General features: G+C 41.5%; 1 protein-coding gene across 1 annotated transcript in view; it reads left to right on the top strand.

Annotated features, from left to right (window-relative positions):
• niban2a (niban apoptosis regulator 2a) overlaps window positions 1-25,824 on the top strand; it is a 193,445-nt gene that overhangs the window by 131,835 nt on the left and 35,786 nt on the right. Inside the window, exon 6 of the mRNA XM_043720003.1 lies at window positions 14,081-14,196. Within this exon, the coding sequence (XP_043575938.1) occupies window positions 14,081-14,196 (116 nt within the window). The remainder of the gene's footprint in view (window positions 1-14,080; window positions 14,197-25,824) is intronic.

Below are 25,824 nucleotides of genomic sequence, written 5' to 3'. Positions count from 1 at the left end.
CAGTGCTGGGCAACAGACACTTGGAACAGGACAGATGTTAACAGAGAGACCCTGCAGTTTAAGTGAGATTAGGATCTTTGCATAGAGAAGAATGAGTAGTGCAACATGAAGTACAGGGCTGCACATTTTGAGAAGATTATCACTGCTCTGGTTCTTATGACTTAGAGATGCCGGTGTTGGAATGGGATGGACAAAGTTAAAAATCACAGCACCAGGTTATAGTCCAACAGGTTTATTTGGAAGCCCTAGATTTCTGAGCACTACTCTTTCATCAGGTGGTTGTAACTTTTAGCTCTGGTTCTTGCCATAATTGTCTACAATTAGATAACAGTACAAGGCTGTAAGGTGCATGTCTTCTGCCAGAGTCAATAAAAAAAAAAGCATGGTTTATATACCTAAACTATTTATATGCTGCAGTGAGACTAAATTACAGGACAGGAGCTGGATAATGGAAGATAATTAAATTGAAGACTTTCTCAACAAGGGTTTTATGTAGTCCATGCAGGGCCAAAAGCATTCGTAACTAAGTCAGGCTCGAAACGTTTCAGACAACCTCGCATCAACTTTCCAGAGTATTTTCCACTGCAGTAATTGTAATGAGGTCAGCCAGCTGGACCTCAGAACGATTAGATTAAATTCCCTACAGTATGGAAACAGGCCCTTCGGCCCAACCAGTCCACACTGACCTTCCAAAGAGTAACCCATTCAGACCCATTTCCCTCTGACTAATTCACCTAACAGTATGGGCAATTTAGCATGGACAATCCACCTGACCTGCCCATCTTTGGACTGTGGGAGGAAACCAGAGCATCCAGAGGAAACCCACGCAGGCACAGGGAGGATGTGCAAACTCCACATAGACAGTCACCTGAGGCTGGAATTGAACTTGGGACTGGATGCTGTGAGGCAGCAGTGCTAACCACTGAGCCAACATGCCGCCCATCTGGTTCAATTAGGGAGCTTCTGAGGATAAAAAGGGGACCGTCTGAGATATTGACACTGTAGCTGGGTCTGAAGAGGCAGTATTAAAGTCAAGGTCTAGTCATGTGTAAATAAACGGTGACTTGATGGGATACCAGCCTCAGTGCAGCTATTTCTCTCACTTCATAAAATTCAGGTATGTGTAACTTGCACTTGAGATTTACTGTATTTGAGAAATAACTGGTCATCTTACAGGCAAAGTTACAATAAAACTTGAAGCTTGAGTGTACAAGGAGACTTGAGCTTAAAGGAAGTATCCTGCCAAGAAATTGCAAGCAATGTTTTCAATCACATGTATGTAACTTATTTTGGGGAATAAAACGGGTTTAGGAAGACCATTCCAGTGCTGAAGGTCCATGCAGCTGAAGTCATAGTCACCAATGGGCCAACGATAGTTGGGATGCTGGAGAGGCCAGAATTTGAGGATTGCAGATATGGAGGGCAGGACCAGTTGAGGTTTTGAAAACAGATGAGAATTTTTAAGTCAGTGTTGCTCAGCCAAGAGTCAGTATAGATCAGCAAATACAGGTGTGATGGGTAAAGGCATCCAATGCAGTTTGGGATGTAGGCTGCAGAGTTTTGAATGAGCTAAAGTTGAGGTTGAACATGGGGAGACCATCAGGAGTGTGTTGGAGGAGTATCTGAAGGTGGAAAAGGCATGTTTGATGGTTACCTCAGCTAAACTGAGGTAGTCGGGTGATACCAAGATGAAAATGATTGATGTTGCAGTTATGTAATTGAAAGCTCTCGCAAATGTTTGCACAGAGCTCTTTTTGCTTAAAACAAAGTGTGCACATGAGCATTCCTCTTGAACAAGCAATTCTTCTGAAACTGGAGCTACAACCTGTTGTTCAGGGACATTTTTCCTCAGTCACTTGTCCTGGATAGTGTTGACTTTGTTTTGTTGGAGTTGCATTCATCCAGGCTTGTGGAGAGTATTGCATCACACTATCTATTAGTTTTTGTCAGTGCTGGACAGGCTTGGGGAGTCAGAGGGAGTATGGGGATGGGGAGATGTAGGATGTCAGTGCCTCTCCATAGGAATCTTAGCTTCTGACCTTGTCACCACAATGTTTAGATGAAGGGCTCATGCCTGCTCCTCGGATGCTGCCTGACCTGCTATGCTTTATTATCACTCTCGTCAGTGTATGGATTGTCCAGTTCAGTTTCTGCGCAGTGGTAGCCCCCATATTGTTCGTGCAGAATCCATTGGTTGTAATGCCATTGAATGTCAAGTGGAGATGGTTAGATCCCCACATTGGGGATGATTGCCCAGCACTGAGCATGAATGTTACTTGACACTTACTAGCCCACGCCGATTGCCTGGGTCTTGTGTATCTACATCGCTGTAACTGGGATCCCTTATATAGCATTGTGAGCAATTATTGTCTCTGTATTATAAAAAAAGATATTATTAAAGATGGGGGAAGTGTTACTGGAGTGTAACTTTCAGGAAGGATTGAAGAGGTCTGGTTCAAAAGTCATAAAGAGAAAACAGAGCAATAACTAATAAAGGGCTTTAAGATTATATAATGTCTCTGTCTCTGATTGGAGAAGATGAGGAAAGTGACTGGGGGCTGGTGAGAAAGTTTACACCCCTGCCCAATGTCCCAGGTCACCAGCTGTATTCCACCTTGGAACGAATTTTCTGGAAATGTATGAGGAGGGATGTAGAGCTGCAGAGCTTCATGCCTGGGAATGGCAAGTAGCCATTAACTAATGAGAGCTGAAAATGTGTTGCTGGAAAAGCGCAGCAGGTCAGGCAGCATCCAAGGAACAGGGGTGGGGGGAGGGGAAATGAGGAAACTGGAGAAATCAGAGTTCAGCCATTAACTAATGATCCATCGTCAGGTGACTGAAATTTTTCCCATTAGCCTCCAGGTTGCCATGGATGGTTGGGGAGACAGTGGAAGAGATGAGGACAGTGCCAATCAGTAGATCTCTAGCAGCAGACAAAAACCATCAACACCCAAAACAGGCTGAGAAATGGGGTCTGGTTTCAGCAGCAGCTGCATACTTCCCAGTTTGATGGGTAGCCCTGCAGTAATGGTGGATCCACTGCAAAGGCCTTTGTGCATTATAGGCTTCCAAAATGTTGAGCAAGGTTGTCTCAGTCTTGGGGCACCCTCTCATTCGCTTACCTGAGAGAACATCCTGCTGCTGTATTTGAGTTGACAAGTCCTCTATTGGCTCCCCAATGCCTACTGTTTTTGAAATGTACTAATCAAACGTAATTAGGACATCGAGCACCTAAGGGTCACTGTATCAAAAATCAAAATTGCATGGAATCTACACATTTACCTGTTGGACATGTAAGTTCACTAATCTACCCACTGTCATGAATTGACCAGTCTGAGGATAATCACCATAATCACCAGTGAATGACTGCTTCCCCCACGTTCCCAACCAGGGCACGTTTTTGAGTCTCATTTTGATCTCCAGTGAAAACTCTGCTCGTCGTTTCCACTTCAAAACCTGAAACCAGAGCTAGTATATTTGTGACAGTCATTCATATATCCAGTGTGGAATTGAGAAGATGTCTGTCCCCAAACAGAGGTTAAGAAAGTGTGGAGCTGGACAAAGCACAGCATGTAAAGTAGCGTCAGAAGAGCAGGAGAGTTGACGTTTCAGGCAGGACCTTTCGTCCCGATGAAAGGTCCTGCTCCTTTGATGCTGCTTGACCTGCTGTTCTTTTTTCAGCTCCACAATTAATCATCTCTAACTTTCCAGCATCTGCAGTCCTTACTATCCCCAAAGAGTGATTAGAATTTGAAAGTAGTTATCACTGCTAATAGTTGGTACTAATGTTACTGACACATTCAAGGGAAGCTATCAAGCCTTGAGAGAGTGAGAGAGGACTAGGATGCATTCATGGGGTTAGATGTTGGAGGCATATACTCAGCACAAAGCCAACCTGAGTGGCCTGTTTTTGCGTTGTAAACGCTATAGTACATAATTAAAGCGAGTGAGGGTCTCGATGGCCATGTGTAATTATGGGAGTAGAGCAAAGATCCTCTGACATTGTTGAATCATGGCAATGGAAGACATCGGCCTCTTGGTTTTATTGGTGGTGCTTGATGTTTAAGCAGATTTTTTAAATTTCAAAACACTGACAATAAGCTGCACAGAAAGTTTCACTGCAAGCTTCAGTTGGTTTGGTTAATGCAGACAGTCTGGCATAATTTCTGCAAGTGATTCAGGAAATTGACTGCCATGATGTTGATCTGGAAACATTCTAAATAGTGAAGTGGAGAGGAGCAAAGCTCACATTAAGTGATTCGGATTGAAATATTTTTCAAACCACATGGAATGTTGAACATGCTTTCGCCAATGTCAAAATAGCTTTGACTGTTACCTATCTGTCGGGCATAGTTTGAGGCTCCCTCACTGGGAGTTCATGAAGAAAGTAGGCTGCTTCAATCTTAAAATCTAGTTTGAGGGGCATTGAAATACAGATTTACAGCACAGAAGATGGCTTTTCATCCCACCGTCTCTGTGCTGGGCGAAAAGGACTTTCTGGTTTAATTCTGCCTTCTCACAATTGGTTTCTTGCCCTCTAGATTGAGGCTTGTGTGTATCTCAGAGTTATGAGGCCTTCTTCCTATTTAGGCAGAGTGTTCCACACCCCCTATCACCACCTGGGTGAAAAAAATGTCTATCTCAAACCCCTCAAATCTTTTTGCCAGTTACTTTGCCCCTGGTTACTGACGTCCCTTTGTTAATTGAAGTAAAGTCCCACATATTCCCACTGTCTAGGCTCATCATTTTTGAACACTTCAATTATAATCTCCATTTGGCTGCCCCTGTTCCAAATTCATTAACACTGCCTGTCCAGTCTCTCCACATAGCTAAAATTCTCCATTCCTGGCAATATCCCAACCAACCTCTTCTGTGCTCCCTCTAGTGTGCGAGCATGCACCCTGCAATATCCAGAGATGTGCGGAGACTTGATTTTCTTTAAATGTGAAGACAGTTTCTTTCAAGGAAGTAATCCTGCTCCAGATGAAAGTTGTGATCAGCTGTGTTTGCATATCTTGTACTTCATCCAGCTCTAACACATTTTAATAATATTGCCTAAATTTAAGAGACTTCAGTCCCTCGACTGGGAGAATATTTGCATTCAATCCAAAATGTATCTGTGAGCCTCATGAGGTAAGGCTTAATCCAATAGCTGCTTGTGATTGGTATAATTGTTTGTCTCTCTGGTTGATGCATTTCGCAGGGACTGAAGTAAGTTTCATTTTGTTCAGAATGGCCTCTGTGGCTGTCAGCTAATGGGATAGTGCCAAAGAACCCAGATCTGTACGACAGCCTCCACAGGTTCAATGGCCATAGAGAAAGATGCTCGATTCTTCTTGGAATGCTGCCTATCCTGACCTCAAAGACCAAGCTGCACTTCCTACAGGTCAAAGAGACTTTCAAGGGTTGGGATTGGAAGGAAAGTGCAATTTAGATTTTTTTTATCTGCAATGTAAACTTATAATCAACTGTATATCTTCTCACAAGCAAGTAATCATTGGACATGACATTCCATTCCCTGGGGCTCAACTCACTAACTGTTTTATTTTGGGTGTGATATGGCTCCAATATTTGCTTTTGCCCTGATCTGGTCACGCACTAAGGGAAGAAAACTGGAATGGTTGATCTCAACGATTACCCTTTCTCAGCCTTGGTTTCTCGTTGAGTTTTTTTAAGGCAATTTTTCTGAGAAATGTTAAGTGATTCATATTTCTAGGATTCTTCACTTTTCAGCTGTTAGACGATGTCAAAGGTTCTGATAGGCATGCAATGCAAAAATTTGTGGTGTCAGGCATTCCGTAAACTATAATTTTTTTTAAATGATTCCCTTTTGGATTAAGTAATTTTTGGTACAAATGTTCTTGTACTTGAGTGCAGATTTAATTTGGAAGGGAAAGTTTTTCATAAGGTCACTGCCCTGAAAGGAGCTAGTGTGTACAGTACACATGGTAATGGAATTTTAACTTGGTCTTTCTGAGTATTACAAACTACTCAAATGGATCATTTTGTTTGTATTTCATGGGACGAGAATGTGGAGCAAAGTGGGGAATGGGTGTTGGTGCTAATCAGCTAATTGTCTCTTGGCACTAGTTTGTCGACCTGAATTGATTCTGATCTTCATTTCTTGCTTTTAGTTCCCTATGCTAATGTATTCCTTTTCTAGTACTTCACTAATTCCCTTCTCACTTATAATACTGTTTTCATGTAGTTCCAAGTTCAAAGCAAATTGTCATGAAATTTTCTTTGTTTCAATCACAGTAGGGGGAATTGTCCTCCAATTTCTCCCTTGTAATGGTAATTCCTACAGGCTGCTGTCTTTGCCAGGTTAACAATCAACATCTGCATATCACCTTATCACTGTTCATAACCTTTTACAGTGATTGTTAGAATTCTAGTTTCTCCATTTCTGCTGGAAGAGGTTACAAGTTTGGAAGTACAGCATGTCTGGAACATGAGATCCTTGGCCTCATGGACTCTGTCACACAGCTCCACACAATCTTTTACATTACTTTCAGTATAGGCATGCTGTGATAAATCTCTTTCTCCATTGTTTCATTTTGCATTTCTTCATTACTTCGTTTTCCTGACCGGTCGCCCACATTCTGCATTACATCAATTTGAAATCATCCAATATGCTTACGCTGTCTTAATTCATAGCCATATCTTGACTTGAAAGTTCTCCTTGTTTCTTCCCATCTCTCCAAGTCCTTGTGCTTGCCTATATCTGCTCTTCCAGTCCCACAGTCCTCCAAGATATCCATGCTCCACTGATCTGATTCCTTTTGCATTCCCAGTTGTAATTGCTCCACTGTTGGTGCTATGCTTTCAGCTGTATGGATCCCAACATCTGGAATTCCATCCCTATCTGTATCTATGTTGCTTTCCTCCTTTTTAAGAAACTTTTTAAAAACTTACTACTTTGGCTCAGCTTTTGGTCAACTGACCTAATATCTCCTCCTGTGGTTTATAATGTCCTCTGCAGTGCTTTGCCAGGACATTTCGTGATGTTAAAGGTGCTAAACAATTGCAGGTTAGTGATTTGATTTTGGGGAATTTTTGCTGTATGCTTTCTGCCTTCCAGCCTGGAGCCTATTTGTATGTGTGTGCAGTATACAGCATAAGATGATCTGCTCTTCCATCAAGCCAAAATAGCATTCTACGTAACCCCTAAGTCAATCTTGTGATATATGCATTTCAGTGCAAGTATGATATTGAATAGATATGCTGGATGCCCCAAAGACTGAGGAGTGACCTGATAGAGGTTTAGAAAATCATGAAGGACATGAACAGGGTAGGGGAGTCCAAAACTCAAAGGCATAGGTTTAAGGTGAGAGGAGAAAGATTTAAAAGGGACTGGGAGGCAATTTTTTCACACAGAGGGTGGTGCATGTCTGGAATAGGATGCCATAGGAGATAGTAGAGGCTGGTACAATTACAACATTTTGAAAGGGGAGGGTTTAGAGGAATATGGGTGAAAATACTGGCAGATGGGACTAGATCAATTTAGGATATCTGGCCTCGTGGATGAGTTGGACCAAAGGGTCTGTTTCTGTGCTAAAACTCTGACTCTATGACTGGGGGATTGTATCAAATGGCATAACCCTTGTGTTAATTCAAAGCAAATTGAATTAATTTGGCTTTGTGACAGGCAAGATGCTGACCACACCAAATGAACATGTGCTTACAAAACTCCAAATGATGTATGATTTTGTTTATCAGGCAACATTTGCTAAATCGCACTTGTACTAGAATTATTCTGATGACCAATTTAAGATTGTCTGTTTGACATGCAGTGTGATGCATTGTGCTTAAAGGAAGCCAAATAAGTGAATACATGGGGCCCTGTTATGTTCAGACAGATAGAACACACACACTGTACTGCTCCTGTTTCAACTGATCAAAATTGGTGACAGCCATTCTATGGTCAAGCCATTACCCTAAAGAATAAACTGATCAGACAACTTGCTTGGTTGAAATCTAACCAAAGCTATGCAGTGAACTGTCAATCATAGTCTGACTGGTGCATTCTCTACCAATCACTTGCCAACCAGTCAACGTGTAGTATAAAAATGTTGTTTTACTTAACTTTAATATTCTTGTGAATGATCAGTACAAGGTGAAAAGATTCAACAGTTTTTTTCAGAAATAATCAAATGTCAATTGCCAGCAGTATTGTGTATTCATTGATTCATTGACACAAGCCAGAGAAATAATTACCTTGTGTCTTATCAAATTTCAGAGTTGCATTGAACATGGAACCCCAAAGGGGAGAGGATATTCTTTTGAGGCATTATCTATATTTGCATACAGTAAAGTTGCAGTAGTATTTCCTTGGCATCTGCTGTCCTTTAGAAAAGCCTGACCATACAGGACATGAGTCATGCCAGATGCCGTCTATCTGCCTTCCCATGCAAGTGTTTCCGAAGAATGACTATGCATGAGTTATAGTTTAATCTGCACTTACGTTGATATGTAACTACTTCCATGTGTTTCATTTTTCTATGATTTTGTTGCTTGTGGGTAATGGTTCATAACTCCTGACTTAACTAAATTGCCCTATTTCTCTTTGCAATCCTTCTGCATGATTTATTCTTTCCAACTTGAATGCTGTCCTTTTTCTCTTCACATGATTGTAAGGCTTCCTGTCAGCTATTCATAGGTGGGGTGGGGCTCCAGCATCTGCCTTTCAGAGGAGCTTCTGAGCATCTTGTTGAGACTCTGGGTAAGTTGGAAGGAGAGAGAGGCAGAAGGAGAGGTGATGTGGGGGAAGTCTGGCTTCTGATGGACAGAACCTAATGACGTCCTAGCTAGTGGCTGTAATATGCCTCACTTTCCTTATTTGACGTCTACAACAGGAGATGTCCATGAGATTGTTTAAACATCCATCGTTTCATCCTTCCTATACCTTGGGCTGAAAATTCAGTAATATGATGAGCTGAAGGGCCTATTTCTGTCTAATTCAACCAACAAACATCAAACTACACTGATCCCATTTACCTGTACTTAGTCCATAGCCTACAATGCCCTGGCCCATCTAGATGCTTCTTAGCTGTTGCAAGAGTACCTGCCTCCACTCCCCTTTTCAGGCAGCACATTGCATATTTCTACTCCCATCTAGGTGAAAAATACTTCCACTGACCTACATTAAGCCACTTGCTCCTCAACTAACTTATGCCCTCTGGTTTTAGACACATCTGCAAGGAGAAAAGATTCTCACAATCTATCCTGTCTGTGCCTCATAATTTTGTAAACCTCATTCAGATACCCCCCACAACATCCTTTTGCTCCAAGGAAAGCAAACCCAACCAATCCAGTCGTCTTGTGAAACTTTTAAAATGTCAGTATACTAGATTTAAACATGTATGTGTAATCTTCATATAAGAATGTGTGGAATCTTGTGCAGAACAGATAAGAAAAGGAGGGTTGGATGTGGTTTGGACTGAGTGTCTTCATTATAGCTCAGTCAATTTAATTCTTAAAATTAGGGAGTACCAGAAAGATGTACCTGGTACGGAACCCTTTTTCACCTCTTAGAAGAGGCCAAATGGACACTCAATATAAATTTGGAAATTGTAAAGGGAGAAGGAAATCAGTTCTTTCATGCACACAGCAGCTCGCACTGAAATTACATCAGCTTTCAAAAGCATGGGTAACATCACAAAGTTGTGGTACTTACTGTCCAAACAGTGTAGAAAATGTGAGAACTTGTGTATTTGAACACAAGGAAGTTTTTGGTTGGTGTGCTAAGTCTTAATTACTGGGAATTAAACTCTACGTTCTTGAACATTTCATGTTATAAATGCGGAGCCTCGTTCATTTAAAACGGCACAAAGCTTGGTTAATTTTAATTTTTGTCCTCATCATCTCTTCCCCATGAATCCCATCTTTCTTTTCTTAACAGTTTTCCTTTCTGGACATCATTTTACCTTGAATTAAATACTCATACTTATACGTTGGGGTTTAGATCCGGCTGCTTAATAATTTTTCAATCTGACAGACAACCTGTCGATTTGTACATACAAATGATTAATTCCGATCTCTGTAAAGAAATGGAATGTATAAGGAATACATGTAACTAGCACAACATGTTGGCTCTACTTGGGGGAAAAAAAGTAAACAACCTAACCAAATCACAACAATAGTCAAGAGATTTTGTTTTGCAGTTGTGAACAGTTGCCATTTTGGAGGATCCTGACTTTAGGAAACTTTCCAAAGCTGTGCTTTTAAAGTAGATGTTTCTGACTTCCGTAAAGATTTCTGACATCATCTTTACTATAATCAAGAACCAAAGTGGTTTAAAATTTGCTGTATATTTCTTTTCTTATCAAAACACAGTTGCTGATCAAGTTTGAAAGTCCTGATGGAACAGTTTGAGTAATGTCATTACAGCAACAAATAACTGATTGCCAACAGAAACAATTTAGTATTAAATTCCCCTGATGGTTTAAACTTATGGATGGATTGGAATTTGGAAGCTATCATGAGCGCAAGCTTATTGCCCTTGTTTTTAATTGAGCAGCTTTCAAACTTCCTCCCATCTTTGCAAATGTGTATTTACTATGCATTCCCAAGCTAGTGTCACTGGCACAGGATAATTATTTCCCCCTCTACATCTTGTCAGTACGAGAAAGGCAGGCTTGCATTTATATAGCACCTTTCATGACCCTTGGCTGTAACATTCTTTGAGTTACAATGAGGTTTATTTAAAATCAAATGTAGAACATGGCAGTCAACCTCTATGCAGCAAGGTTTCTCAAACAGCAATACAATGACTAGCAATCCTTTGATTCTTGATTGAGGACCAGATGTTGACAAGGGCACACAGGAGAATGCCCCTGCTCCTCTTTTGTTTTATTAAAAAGAAAGTACCATCGGACCTTTTATCCCCATCTGACAGGGGAGTGGACCTTTGTTTAATGATTCATCTTATAGATGTGATCTTGGTCTGTATAGTGTGCTCAGTAATTCAGAAATGTTTATGAAAATTGTACCCAAGTCCCTGGAATGAAACTTTAAGTCTGAACCTGCTGGCTGAGTCAGAAGTGCCACTATGGAGCTGAGGTTCATACATTGCAGACTTAATTTGGCTTTGACTAAAGCGAATTGATTGTCCAAGTTCAGAAACAGTTTCAGCATCTCTCAAAGATAGCAAGTGAAGAACTTAAACAGTCTCTCTGCTATCATCAATTGTTTTCCTTGATTTGTAAGTAACTTTGTTTCTCTTGGTCTGCATTGAATGGACATTGCTTGATGGGTTATACATAGCAGTTGAACAGTGAGAGTTCGGAGGATTGTGTAAAATGTGTTCAACCCCACTAGCTGATCTCTGCATTTTTTTGTGCCTTGGAGGATAAGCTGTTTTCTTTTTTTTAAAAAAAGGGTATTATTGACAAAGTGTGACACAGTGCACAATAAACAGAAGGCTCTCTAAAGGCTTGGTAATTTAGAGTACTGAAGTTCTTGTTTGCCATCTTATGCCTTAAGCATAAGATCATGAGTACAGTTGCTTTCAGGCAAAATGTTTCAAAGCTGAACATCATTAATTTCTTCTTTTTAATTAATTGGGTTTGGTCACAAAATTGTAAATGCTAACTGTTTCTTTTATATGTACCAGTTGTTATGCTTCTGTGAAAATCCTCTGTGTAAAGTTTTTTGAGAGTCCAAAAACTTGAGATGTTTGATGTCAGCATAGTGAATACAGTAAATCCTTATTCCAATCTAATCCCCTTTGCTGTCATTGGTGCATCCTTTTATAATTCCCTCTGCAGTTATAAATACTGTGTTTAATATGGTTTATGCTGATCCCATGACTTTGAGAAACCTTGTGATTTTGTTTTCTTTGGGAGAATAAGGCTGTGTGGGGGTGTCATTTAACGGGGGTGAAGAACACTGTTGAAAAAGTTAACTATTTTACAACATTGCTGACCTTTTTTGCAATTGACCTGAAGCTTCATTCTACTCTGCACCAACAATGTGTTCTAAGCCAAACCTCCTGAAGATCAGCATCTATTACGCCGTTTTACCTTGTGTTTCCTTTCGGAACTTCTCTAGGATGGTTGTTTGGAATTAATTGAACTGCTATGCTGTAAACCTACGTCATTGCAACCGAGGTTAGGATAGCTTGAGATCCTGCAACCGTCAGAAGGAACAAACTTTTATGTCCATTGACTGCTCAAAAAAGAAGTTGGCCTAACCACTTCCAGTACAGTTATAGTGGCAATGTGGAAAATTGCCCGGGTATGACGTCTCCACAAACAAGACCAATCCAACCCAGTCGATTACCACCTCAGAGGACTACTCCTCAATCATTAGTAAAATAATGGAAGGTGTCATCAAAAGTGCAGCCAAGCAGCCTGTGCTCAGCAATAACCTGCTCACTAAAGTCCAGTTTGGGTTACGCTGAGGCCACACGGCCGAACTATCTTCAGTTGCTTCATCAATGCCCTTTCCTCCATCATAAGGTCAAAAGTGGGGATGATTGCTGATTGGTGCTGAACATTGCACTTTCGTAACTCCTGGGATACTGAAGTAGTCAATGTTTGAATGCAACAAGATCTGGAAAATATCCAGGCTTGGGCTGAAAACTGGCAAGTGATATTCACAACACACAAATGCCTGGCTATCACCATCTCCAATAAGAGACCATCCAACCACTGCCCTTGAGATTCGATGTGTTGCAATCACTGAATCCCCCTCTATCAACAAGCTTGGGGGTTGACTCAGAAACTCAATTGGACTCGCCATATGAACAAGAGTAGGTCAGAGGCTATGAATCCTGCGAATAACTCGCCTTCTAACTCCCCAAAGCTTGTCCGTTTAAAGGCCCAAGTCAGGATTGTGATGGAATACTTCCTCCTTGCCTGGATGGGTGCTGCCCCAGCAACACTTGAGCAGTGTGACACCATCAGGATAAAGCAGTCACTTGATTGACACTGCATCCACTCTCTCCACCACCCCCACCACCACCCCCACCACTACTCAATATACACTGCTGCTGCTACCTACAAGATGTCCAACAGAAATTCACTAAAGATGCTTAGGTATTACCTTCTAAACCCATGACCACTTTCATCTAGTAGGTCTAGGGTAGCAGCACCACCTGCAAGTTCCCTTCCAAGCCACTCACCATCCTGAGCCATAAGTGTATAGTTGTCCTTCACTCTTGTTGCATCAAATTCCTGGATTTCCCTCCGAAGGACATTGTAGGTCTACATGCAGCCATGAACAGTTTAAGAAGGCAGCTCATCAGCACCATCTCAAAAGCAACTCAGGACAGCAAATGCTGGATTGGCCAGCAATGCCTGAAAAGAAAACCTCCACTCTTGACCAAATATCCTTTTCCTCTGAACTCCCTAACTCCAGGCAAACAAAAATCTCAGCACACAACCTGCTGTTGGAAATGAAAGACGACAAGGAAGACCAAAACATTCTTCAGAAAGATATTTAATAGAATGATAATCAGGTTTGTTTTTGGTTCACATTAAAATTATGTTTGCAATGTTTTGGGAGGATGAAGGGCCTGTGGTAGGTATTCTATGATTCTAAACTAGGATCAGACACTTGATGGCGGAAAGATGCTGATGAACAGGATTAGCTAAACGCTGTCAGTATATATCCTTGCGTGTAGAAGTGCAGCAATACTGTGGATTTTATGGAAAAGGCCTTTTTCTTTGAGTCAATGCAAGTATTTCACTGGAAGTTGTCAGTGAGAGTAAAGGTTATGCACAATCTAATTGACAATTGTTGGCATATGCAATGCTAATTATTACTGAGTGAGGCATAGGCATTCCATTGTTTAAGGGAAAATGAAATAAACACTTGAAGCTGAGAAAGATGTGGAGAATGTGAAGGGAGGGCAAACCAGTGGGAATAGGTTTGGAAAGCGCAATAAAAGGTGAGCAATACATGACTGACAGCCTCTTTTTGTAAACCTCTGCTCTTCACCCCCCTCTTCCCCATGACTCAATCAATTGGTCAGCCATGTATCAATCATGCAGCAATATAAACCATTTAAAATTGTGTGAAACATGAGAGTTGTTCAATGTAATATTTCATATGTAAGCATTTTGTTGTATTACAGGATTGCCTGAGGATTGCAAAGTAGAGACTCCAGCCTTCACAGATGCTGTCCGATTGTACCGTCAGTCAAAAGATCAGTACGGCACATGGGACATGCTGTGTGGTAATCAAGCACAGGTAAGCTATCTCACTTGTAATGGGGAGAAGGTGAGGACTGCAGATGCTGGAGATCAGAGTTGAGTGTGTAGTGCTGGAAAAGCACAGCAGGTCAGGCAGCATTTTTGATGGCTTGGTGATGGGAAGTGAGGTCATGGTCAAGGGGGCAGTAGGAGGCCTTATGCCTGAAACGTTGATTCTCCTGCTCCTCTGATGCTGCCTGACTTGCTGTGCTTTTCCAGCACCACACTCTCGACTATATCTCACTTGTGATGTCAAATCCTAATTGTGCTTGCATTCTGTAATACATTAAACGCTACCTCCCTTCTGCCAGATGGTTTATTCAGGCTTCAACTTCTTTTCTACGTTGCCACTGTGAAAATAAAGTGTCAGTAGCCCCATCAAAGATACCAGTCACATCAGTGTGTAAAAGATATTCCACTCATTCTCTTCCACACTTCATTCCCATTGATTCATTCAGGACATGAAGTGGTTTACGTAATTTGGTAGAGTGTCACATCTTAATGGGGCTGCTAATTAACAGCAGCCAATGCAAATCCAAATATACAGCTGAATCCATTTCTAGCCTGGAAGCTACTTTAGAAAATGAGTCCAAACTAATGCTGTCCTCTCCATTTTCTTCATGGATATGAAGTACAGGCCTGTAATTGATACCAGCTATCTCAGTTTCACCAATGCCGACACTATGTTTATGATGATCAAATTATTAAATCCCAAGCATTTGAAGGACTTGCGGTGTGTTTGACAAGTGCAAGTGAGATTGGCAGTCTGTGTCAGCAGGGTCAGTGAGATAATGACTGAAGGTAGTCCGTTATAGTGACCTGACTAATTGGAAGTACTTCCCAGGGGTTCAGATGACATGTCATCTGAATCTTCCAAGGCAGATCCTCTTCTCTGTCTCTAAGATTATGATTGCAAGAATTTAGGAATTGATGTGGTGTCATGGTCTTTGGAGTGGTGTAATGCTGTTACAGATGAAAGCATTTGCGTTGTAATGTATTAAAACCTAACAACAATATAACAGAATCAAACATGACCACCGTCAGTGGCCTTCAACCCACCAAAGCAAGGTGACTTCATAGTTTGTAGAAGGTATTGATCTTTATAGTGGCCTTTGGAACAATATGGGGAGAATACTTTCAATTACTGTTTGCAGTCATTTTACAAGACTAGACTGTTCTTGTGTACATGCGGCATCTCTTCTTTCACCCCTCATGTGAGCCCCTAATCCCGAAGGATGTGGATGCAGTTATTTCCTTTTGCTTCTCTACATGTTAGATTTATACCAGCAGCTCTAAATTCATCAGCACGAGTAAATTCAGACTAATGGTTGTGGTTGAATAGGCTTATTGCACTGTGGAGCACGATGATGATAACTGCTGTTCTACTTGAGCCAGCACTATTTTACTCTGGTACAGAATTAGCACTTTGCTAACTCACAGTGGAGCCCACAGCTAGTTAGTGTTATTTTGTTATTCCATGCTTTTTTTTTAATGTTTGACCATGTGGCACTGTGTTGTGAGAGAATGGATGTATTGGTCATATGATATGAAATTAGTGATTCACAGGTTTAGATGGCTCATGTCTGCTCCAGGACCATGCCTGAAACAAAGGGGTACTTTGTCACCTTTTTGAAACAGGAAATGAGAAAACTAAAGGGATCATCTGGCTCATTGCAGACCTATTTCCCTATAAAGTTTTTGTATGAAAATATTGTTCGCGGGTGCATTATTTCATCCTCTGGTCTGCATTAGTAGTCTTTGTATTAGAACTGTTCAGCTTGTGTGTTGTGACAGTGATACTATCATTATTGCACTTGGGTTACCCTTTTTGTAATAGGCTTATATCACAGGAATAATAAAATATCGATTTGGTTCATCCTATTTCTTGAAGAGCTTTGTATTCTTTAAACGATTCCCAGGATGAGCAAAATCGAATTCAAGTAGGGGAAAGTGAAGACTGCAGATGTTGGAGATTAGAGTCCAGATTAGAGTGGCACTGGGAAAGCACAGCAGGTCAGGCAGCATCCGAGGAGCAGGAAAATCGATGTTTCAAGCAAAAGCCCTTCATCAGGAATCGAATTTCTGCTCCTCGGATGCTGCCTGACCTGCTGTGCTTTTCCAGTGCCACTCTAATCTTGACCGTAATCAAATTCAAGTCTGTATACACGTACTTTGTTGAAACATAGCGTCACTACACCTACTTTCAAATCCATGTGTGTGTACTTCCCATTACCACACTTCTAACCTATAACCCTTCTGAGTAAGATCACCAGACCCTTACCGAGGTGGAGCGTATTTCACTGTGGCCTACGTACCAGAAGAGATTGGAGACTATCAAACAATCCGAATTAAACCCAAGGCCCAGAGAACAAACAAATGTAATAATACACTCCTACACAGTTCTTCAATTCAAGAGACAAAACTTGAATTTTGTTTTCTATCAAAAGCTGTTGTCCATGTCTTAAAATTTGGAGGAGCCGGTGTTGGACGAGGATGGGCAAAGTTAAAAATCACACAAAAACCACCTGATGAAGGAGCAGCGCTTCAAAAGCTAGTGCTTCCAAATAAACCTGTTGGACTATAACCTGGTGTTTAAGACCAGTTTGGAAAATAAAGCTGAAATAAAAAGCTGAATATCCAAGATGTACTTTTGGAGTAGCCATGCGAAGTGAATCTCTTAGAAGAGGGCTCACAGTGAACGAGCTGAGAATCTCTGATCAGCTTGAGATACATTTGGAGCTTTAATCAGTGATGAATTTAAAATGCCATCTTCCTTCTAGCTTACAATACCGAATTATATAAATGCAATGCATAGGTCGGTATCAGATGGTGGACGCGAGGACATCCTGCCTCAGAGAAAAATTAACTAATTCTCCTGTACATTATTTGAAATATTTTATTGTTTCTTAATATAAAGACAATTTACAGTTTTATGTGGGCTCCCCTTATCTCCTCTAATAATCCTAAAGTTTTTTTAATACCCTAACAGCACTTCTGCCAAAAGAATGGGACTTCCTTGCCTGTGGACCTTTGCACAGTTGTCAAAGGCATTTTGTATGAGTGGTTTTGAAGAGTTAGAAGATATCGAAGATAGCTATTGTATTAGGTCCCACCATCCCTAATCCTGGAAGATACATGCTTAGGAAATCATCACTGTTTAAAGTGTAAAGATCTCGTACTTCATCTTAGTATCACTTGAAAGCCAACTGCTCTTAACTTAATACCATTTCAGACACATAGATGATTGATAACGAAATGTTTTATATAATAATTAGCTATAATAAACAGTTGTTAGATTCTTCAATATTCAATCTCTCCAATCCAGTTTACAATGTTATAAGGAGAAAATATTATCATTGCTGCATCAGATAAAACATCTTGCTGGAGTCAAACTCATGGTGCAGGCAATTGCTGTCTAAAAGAAAGGCCAATACCTTAGTGGTAGATATTGGAAAAACAGGTTGAAGAGCATTTTTGATCTAGTGTCTTATTCAAAATTGCTGAAATTACATATACAATTAAAACTAAATGCTACGAAATGATACTTCAAGGACTGTAATCTCCCCTCCCCTGTGATCAACATTCCCTCCATTTCTCGCACCTCCGTCCTCAAACCCCATCCCCCAACCACAATAAGGATAGAATCCCCTCGTCTTTGCATTCCACCCCACTAATCTCTAAACCAGCCCATCATCCTCCTCCATTTTCACCACCTATAGTCAGACCCTGTCATCAAACAAATATTTCCCTCTCCACCACAATCTGTGTTCTGTAGGGACCGTTCGCTTTGTGACTCCCTCATTAGGTCCATACTCTTCACCAACCCCCTCTCCAGACCTGACACCTTCCCCTGCCACCACAACAGGTGCCAAACCTGTGCACGCACACCCCTGGCCTCACCTTTGTCCAAGGCCCCAAAGGATCATTCCAAAACTGGCAGAGGTTCACTTGCATATCCTCAAACCTCATTTACTACATTGCTGCTCTTGATGTGGTCTCCTCTACATCAGAGAGACTGAGTGTAAACTCGCGGAATGGTTCGGGGAACATCTCTGGTCCATACGCACCAACCAACCCCATCTTGTGACCATCCATTTCAATGCCCCCACCACCTCCCCCAATAACATATCTATTCTGGGCCTACTCCTCCACCTAAACCAGGCCACCCACAAACTGGAGGAGGAACACCTCATCTTCAGCCTCAGGAGCCTACAACCACACAGCCTCAACATTGAAATCACCAGTTTCTAAATCTCCCCTCCCCTGATCCTGTCCCAAATCCAACCCTCCCTCTAGACTTGACCTACGTGTCTGTCGTCTTTCCCACCTGTCCACTCCACCCTTCCCACTGACCTATCACTACCATCTCCTACCTGCATCCATCTATCGCTAACCCACCTCTTTTCCCCAAGTTCCCCCTCCCCCTTTATTTCTCAGCCGCCTTCCCCCTCTCTAGTCGTGATGATGGGACCTACCCAAAGCGTCGACTCTCCTGCTCCTCAGATGCTGCCTGACGTGCCGTGCTTTTTCCAGTGCCACACTTTATTGACTACTGAAGCACCGTGCCTATTCCTCTTATTGAAAGCAAACACTATAGGCTGCTGACCTTTATTTCTTAAAAAGGCACAGTTAAATGATCCTAAAACAAAGCTGCAGACCTCCTATAGAAAAAATTACAGCCTAAGAGCACTTAATAATATCCAGACATCAGTCTGTTCTGACATTGTGTTCACCAAATCGGGCAAAACAATAAATGCTAGAGATGTCGTCATTGCAACCTATTAAATATTTGCACCACCGACAGGTAGAAACCTGCTATTACATGCCTGTAAAGTTGATTAACTTCTGATGAAGAGTCTTCTGACTCAGAGTCATAGAGATGTGCAGCATCTCCATATAAGAGGAGTAGGCCCAGAATAGATATGTTATTGGAAACAGACCTTTCGGTCCAACTCGTCCATGCCGACCAGATATCCCAACCCAATCTAGTCCCACCTGCCAGCACTCGGCCCATATCCCTCCAAACCCTTCCAATCATTTACCCATCCAAATGTCTTTTAAATGTTGCAATTCTCCAGGGAAAACAGCCCCAGCCTGTTCAGCCTCTCCCTATAGCTCAAATCCTCCAACCCTGGCAACATCCTTGTAAATCTTTTCTGAACCCTTTCAAGTTTCACAACTTCTTTCCGATAGGAAGGAGAGCAGAATTGCATGCAATATTCCAACAGTGGTCTAACCAATGTCCTGTACAGCCGCAATATGACCTCCCAACTCCTGTACTCAATAATCTGACCGATAAAGGAAAGCTTACCAAATGCCTCCTTCACTATCCTAACTACCTGCGACTCCACTTTCCACTCAAAATGTTAACTCTGCTTTTTGACCCAAAGATACTGCCAGACGTGTGGGATTTTGCCAGCAAGTTCTGTTTTAGTTCCTGTAAGAAATTTGTTAGGAAAGCAGGAGTTTTAAAAGGACTGAGGCCAATCGAGTAGTAGTCTTGAAGGGAATAATGCCATTGTAGTGGCAGTTTTTAATTACAGACACAGTCAGGGGTGGACAAGGCAAAATATTTAAGGCGGAATCATAGATAACAGAAACCTGCGCATTGTGGCGTGTGCGTTTAGTGACACAATCATTGAATTATAGCTGTTCAAACCATGTATGAAGTTCTATTGTACAGATCAAGCAATAACTAATCCTGAGAAATGAAGTGGAAAAACTTTGCTTGCCAATCGCGATGGCAGGGGTCAGTGCTTCACAGAAGTACCCCATATAGTCTTTCTGTGGATAATTGCAAAGATTCCAAAAACATCTGCTAAACTCAAAGACCACCTCCAAAGTTTAAAAAAAACTTGAGGATGGACATATTCCAACTTATATCATGAAGAGAGTGAACAGTTGGTTGGAAGATGCCACAATAAAGCAAATGAATGTGATTTTGTTTTCTGAAGAGGAGCTGTCTGACAGGCTGGTTAAGTTAGTAATTGCCTCGCATCAGTTAATGCATTTAGAGTGGATCTTTTGGGCTTGAAAAAAGATGTTCCTAATAGCCTACTTCTGCACCTTTGTTGAATGGCTATTGGCTTTGAGAAAATTAAGGTTCATGTCAGTTCAAGAAGGCAGCTCACCACCACCTCCAAGGTAACTAGGGGTCGGCTGTCCCAGTCAATGATGCCCATCTCCCAGGGGTGAATAAATTAAAACAAAACAAATGCAAACATATCAGTATAGTTCAGAGTGGATCAAGCAAAAGACAAATTTCAGAAGCTGGCCAAGCTTTCCATATTGTTAATCTCACATAAAATGTCAATGACCTATGGTGATCAGAAGCTTTTCCAACCATTAATATCCTGTGTCCTGAAAAGACAGTGACCACTCAATCCTAAAATCAACAGAGGACATAAGATTATCACTATGCATCTTAAACATGTACCTCAGCAAAGTGGTACTAGCTAGGAGAACATGGCATGCAATGGATCAATGTTTTTGTGTGTTGACAGAATCACACTGCAGTGCCAATATAGAAGCTCACCTTGGCTTCTATCCCTTACAGATGCCAACGATCCAGAACCAACCAATGTGCACAAGTCTCGCCATAGTCACAATTCATTAAATCGTACCACACACACACAGCATCACCCTGGCCTTTTCACTTTGAGATCTTTGGGAACAATTTGCCCTAAAGTTGTGCAGAAGATTGCAGACTTTAGAGTATAAATTATACACTGCACAAACAGAGTTTATGATCATTTTTGTCCAAAGCTCTCTGAGGGAGGAGGTGGAATTTTGCCACATGACCAAATTCTATTACTCTAAAGGCCTTCTACCCAAGTTGATATTGTGCATAGTCTTCTCTGTAGACATTCTTCTCAAAGTCAGCGAGGTGATACAAGACAACAAAAAAACATCCCTGTGTATTGTGAAGAAGTTCAAAATTCCTAAAGTTCAGTGATGCCACACCTCTCGGGAGTGATGAATACTTACAAAGATTAATTTGTGCAGCAAAAAAGTTCTTGCCAAAACAATGTGCTTTCAGGGAATGAAATTAATCCATGTTAAAATCTGAACAAGAGGCCTTTCTTCAGGCTAATCTCTGAAGTGGAATATTTGCATTTTAGCACAGTGGAGAAAGTTACAGTTAAAGCTCAGTGCACCCACTCCATTTGTAACAAGCTTTTGTGCTGAGCATGATGTGATAATGTATGAAGGGGTGAATGGTTCCCCCTTTGGTACAAAGCACCAAGGCACTGACACGGCCCCCCCACCTCCCTAGATTGGCTGCGATGGGATGGATACATTGTCAACATGATCGACATGAGACTCCCCAAGCAGGTTCTCTACTCCCAGCCCCGAAAAAGCAGGTGAGCCCCAGCTGCATAGAAGATACCCTCAAGGTCTCACATGTGAAGTGTGACATTCCCATAGACACCTGGGAATCACTGGCCCAAGACCGTCCAAAATGGAGGAGCAGCATGTGGGAAGGCGTGGAGCACCTCGAGACTTGCCGTTGGGGGAAAAAAGCAGAAACCAAGTGAAAGGAACGTGCTGCCACACCAACATCCCACCCACCCTGTTCCCATGGCAATGTTTTGCCCCAAGTGTAATAAAGCTTGAAGTGGCTGCTTTGATCGGTACAGCCATCTGCAGCCTCACCCTGAGAGTGGAAGAGAGTCATCCTGATCTGCAAGGGATCACCAATGATGACAAGATGTTATTCTATTGAATAGAATAACAAGGGGTGTGGCGCATGCAAGTGATGTGATGTGTCAGGTGTGTTTATGCCAGCCTTTTCACCCAACCAAGGCACTAGACTTCTGTGTCATCTTTGCAAGATACCAAATGGACAACTAGTGGTATCTCACTGGGAGTGAAGGATGGCAGTCAATTAGGTTGGGTAGTCTGCTAGAACAATTGCTGCTTGAACAAATTTAGAAAATTAACTAACAGGGTCCTTGGAATGCATTTGTAAAGAAGCAAAGATTGCTTTGACTTTTCCTCTTCTAGTGAAGAGTTTCTGGATCCTGGCAGACACTGTGCTCATTGTGAATGTGGGTATTGACTGCTGATTGGGACCGTTATTAGTAATCATTTGACATTGCTTTATAGGGTACAGATGTAGTTGTACCTTCTAGAGCCACAGTACAAATTTGTGTCCTTTGACTTTATGGGAAGTTTTCTGTAAAGCTCTCTGCAGAAATTTAACGTAGTTAGTTGGCTCTCCTAAACATTGAACCTATGACCATAGGTTCTCCTAAACATTGAACCTATGACCATGTGTTTCAATGGAATAAAACCAAAGCTTCTCTTGTTTCCATGAAGATTTTAAGAATATTGTACTTGGATCTAGACGGGAGGGCTAATGCTCACCAAGAAATATTAAGACTTGTTCTCGTGACTGGGATGGCATGGTGGTTCAGTGGTTAGCAATGCTGCCTCACAGTGCCAGGGACCTGGATTTGATTCCAGCCTCAGGTTGCTGTCTATGTAGAGTTTGCAAGTTCTCCCTGTGTCTGCATGGATTTCGTCCAAGTGTCTGATTTCCAAAGATGTGTAGATTAGATGGATTGGCCACAAGAATTGTGGGGTTACAGGGATGGTCTAGAATGGGATAGTCTCTAGTGGTTTGGTGTCAATTCAATGGGCCAAATGGCCTCATATGCATTGTAAGGATTCTACAATTCAAGGTTCAGATGCTAATTGGCTTTCTCTTAGCGGTTTGCAAGGTATAAGATAAAACCAATGCACTTATTTAAATTCAACATTTTTCAATTTGTTGATCTGACATTTTTTTTCGAAAGAAAATGGGAGCAGTCTTATTTGGACACAGTTGCACCAATGCTGATTGAGCCATGAGTTGACCAGTCTGTCATTTGTACTATTGGTAACTCATGTTGCTTCTATAACTTGGCTGGATATCGGAGAGCCATGTGCATCAGTAGTCCTGACAGCCTGCTCGGGGTCTGGATCTGCAAAATGAATTGACACTCTAAACTTTTCCTGATTGCTATTTATATACAAAGAAAGAAATTCACATGCGGTGGAAGTGGTGATGAATTAAGTAGAAGCCCTAATGCTACGATAAATGGAAATTCAGCTATTCTGCAACTTTTCTGTTTTCTGATAAAGTCTCCTCTTTATTTTGGGTTTAAGTTGTGAATTATGATGCAGTCTTAAAAGGACAGACAGTATTTGGCTACTGTGTGACGCTGGAAAAGCGCAGCAGGTCAGGCACCATCAGAAAAGCAGGAGAATTGAGGTTTTGGGCATAAGCCTTTCACCTCCAGCATCTGCAGGCCCCACGTTTTCCTAGTATTTGGCTACTGGTGTCTTTTTCTGAGCAGTGAAGCCAGGTGACTGTTTCCACTGCAAGGTTTATGGTTTCAGATATTTTGATGGGTGTAGTCAGAGGTCATGCGAAATGATTTTTTTTTGTGTTCCACTGCCTGAGGTGCTTTAACCTCAACAGCTAAAGAAATCCTGTGAATTTCCATTTCCATGCAGTGAAGTTGTTCGATTTATGGTACATACTTTGCCACTGTGAAGCAAGGCTGTAAGATGTCTTTCCTTCCTTTCCCTGCAAAAGTGTTGTCATATGACATGTTAGTTTGAGATGCTGTAAAGTATCAAGTCCTCAGCAGTAATGTAAATGGAGAGCTAAAAATCTGTCTCTTTTATGGAGCAGTGGATTATGTCCATATGTTTCTGAATATGCCCAGGTATAATGGAGTGTCCATTAAATGTATTCACTTACTTTTCCCAGTAACATTATATCCTCACAAAGCATACTTGGTGTAATTCAGAATACTGAGAGGGTGATGAATCACATTTTGTACTTTTTAAACTTTGTCAGCTTTTGGTATCAAGCCAACTATTATCTTTTTGTTGCATTCAAATTGAATTAAGGTTGGATATTTTCCACATCCTCCTCCTTCCTTTCCAAAAGTTTCTGTTCATGATTACCTGCCATGTTTTCTCCAAAGAACTAAGCCACAGCTGAAATTTCGGCAAAAGCTTTATAAAGAAAGAGAAATTATACCATCGATCCCCTAGTGTTTCTTGACCTTCTGATAACATGGTCCCTTCCGGACCTCCCTGCCATTCTCCTGAAGCTAACAATAGTAAAGTAATAATAAAAACAAATTGCTGGAGGTCTGGCAGCATCTGTCAAGAGAAAGAATGGAGTTAATGTTTCGAGTGCAGTGACCTCCCTTCAGAACTGATTGTAACTAGGAAAATGTTGGTATATGCTGAAGATGGTGTGGGGGAGAAATAAATAGGTGGAAATGGAGCCCAGAAAGCAAGAACCGCGGTTGTGCAGACAAAAGAATGGATAAGGGTGAGCCTGGGAGAAAGAACCATTGCTAATATGAGACCGAGTGGGTGAAAATGGCTTGACTGTAATGAAAGCAGCCCATGTGCTGATGAGGCCTGGTGTGGGGGAGAAGATGCTCAGGCCCTCAAATTATTGAACTTAAAATTGAATCCTGAAGATCACTGGGTCCCCAAGTGGAAGATGAGATGCTGTTCTTCCAACTTGCACTGAGCGCTGCTGGAGCACTGCAGCAAGCCCAAGACAGAAGTGTTGGTCAGAGAATGTGCTGTGTTGAAGTGGCAGGCAACAGGAAACTCAGGATAGTTTTTGCAGACAGAATGTTGGTGTTCTACAAAGTGGAGAAACAAAGCAAAACACCTAATCTCTGGTCACAAAAACGACCCTAAGTTTCTGATGCTGTGCTCGGTGCAATTTGAAGAACAGTATCTCATTTTCTACTTGGATTCTGAAGACTGTAGTGTGCCCAATAGTTGGTGAATAATTTGAGGGCCTGAGTACTCTCTCAATCACCAGACCCTATCATTACATGGGCTATTGTCATCACATGGGCTACTGTCATCACAGCCAACTCATTTTTGTCTGCTAATGGTCCCCATCAGCAGCATTCCTTTTTCCCAGGCTCACCTTTATCCATCTTTCGTCTGTCAGTCTCACTTGTGCCCTGCTGGTATGCCCTCTTTCCTCGCTACAATCAGTTCTGCACTTAGAAAGTTCCGTCTGCTTTCTCTCCACAGATATCGTCAGACCTGCTTAGTTTCTCCAGCATTTTCTGTTTTTGTTTGAGGTTTTCAGCATCACAATTGTTTGTTTCCTTTTAATACAGTAATAATAATTGGCCGTTAACTTCAGTTTTTCCCCAATTGTACTTTCAACTTTAGTGCTGAGTGGTCTTTTAAACAAGTTTATTTATTGGCTGAACAATGAAATTGAGCACCAAGTTACGAATTCATCAAGAACCATGATGGGGGCAATGAGTATTTAAACTTATTTTAGATTTTGTTTACCCATCATAAGCCACCTGTTTTTATTAAGGCTGCCCTGATTTCTATGAATAAATCTCTTACTTTTTGCCAGGAGTCTTTCATTATCAGATCTCATGTTGAATCATTAAGAATTAGCCTCCATACCAGATTTGGGAGCAGAAAAAAAATCCATCTTCCTCAATCTAGTCTGCAGTCGGAATTGGTCTTTAACAGGTGCTAGCATGCATGGGGTTTCATGAAGGATTGCTCTTTGGGGAGAAAGGACATCCCAGGTTGGCAAAGTTTTGCAGTGGCATAAACCAATGCC

This window comes from Chiloscyllium plagiosum, chromosome 30, assembly GCF_004010195.1.
Source record: "Chiloscyllium plagiosum isolate BGI_BamShark_2017 chromosome 30, ASM401019v2, whole genome shotgun sequence".
Lineage (NCBI taxonomy): Eukaryota > Metazoa > Chordata > Chondrichthyes > Orectolobiformes > Hemiscylliidae > Chiloscyllium > Chiloscyllium plagiosum.
The sequence above is the reverse complement of the archived record's forward strand: the minus strand, read 5'-3'. Positions and strand labels throughout refer to the sequence as shown.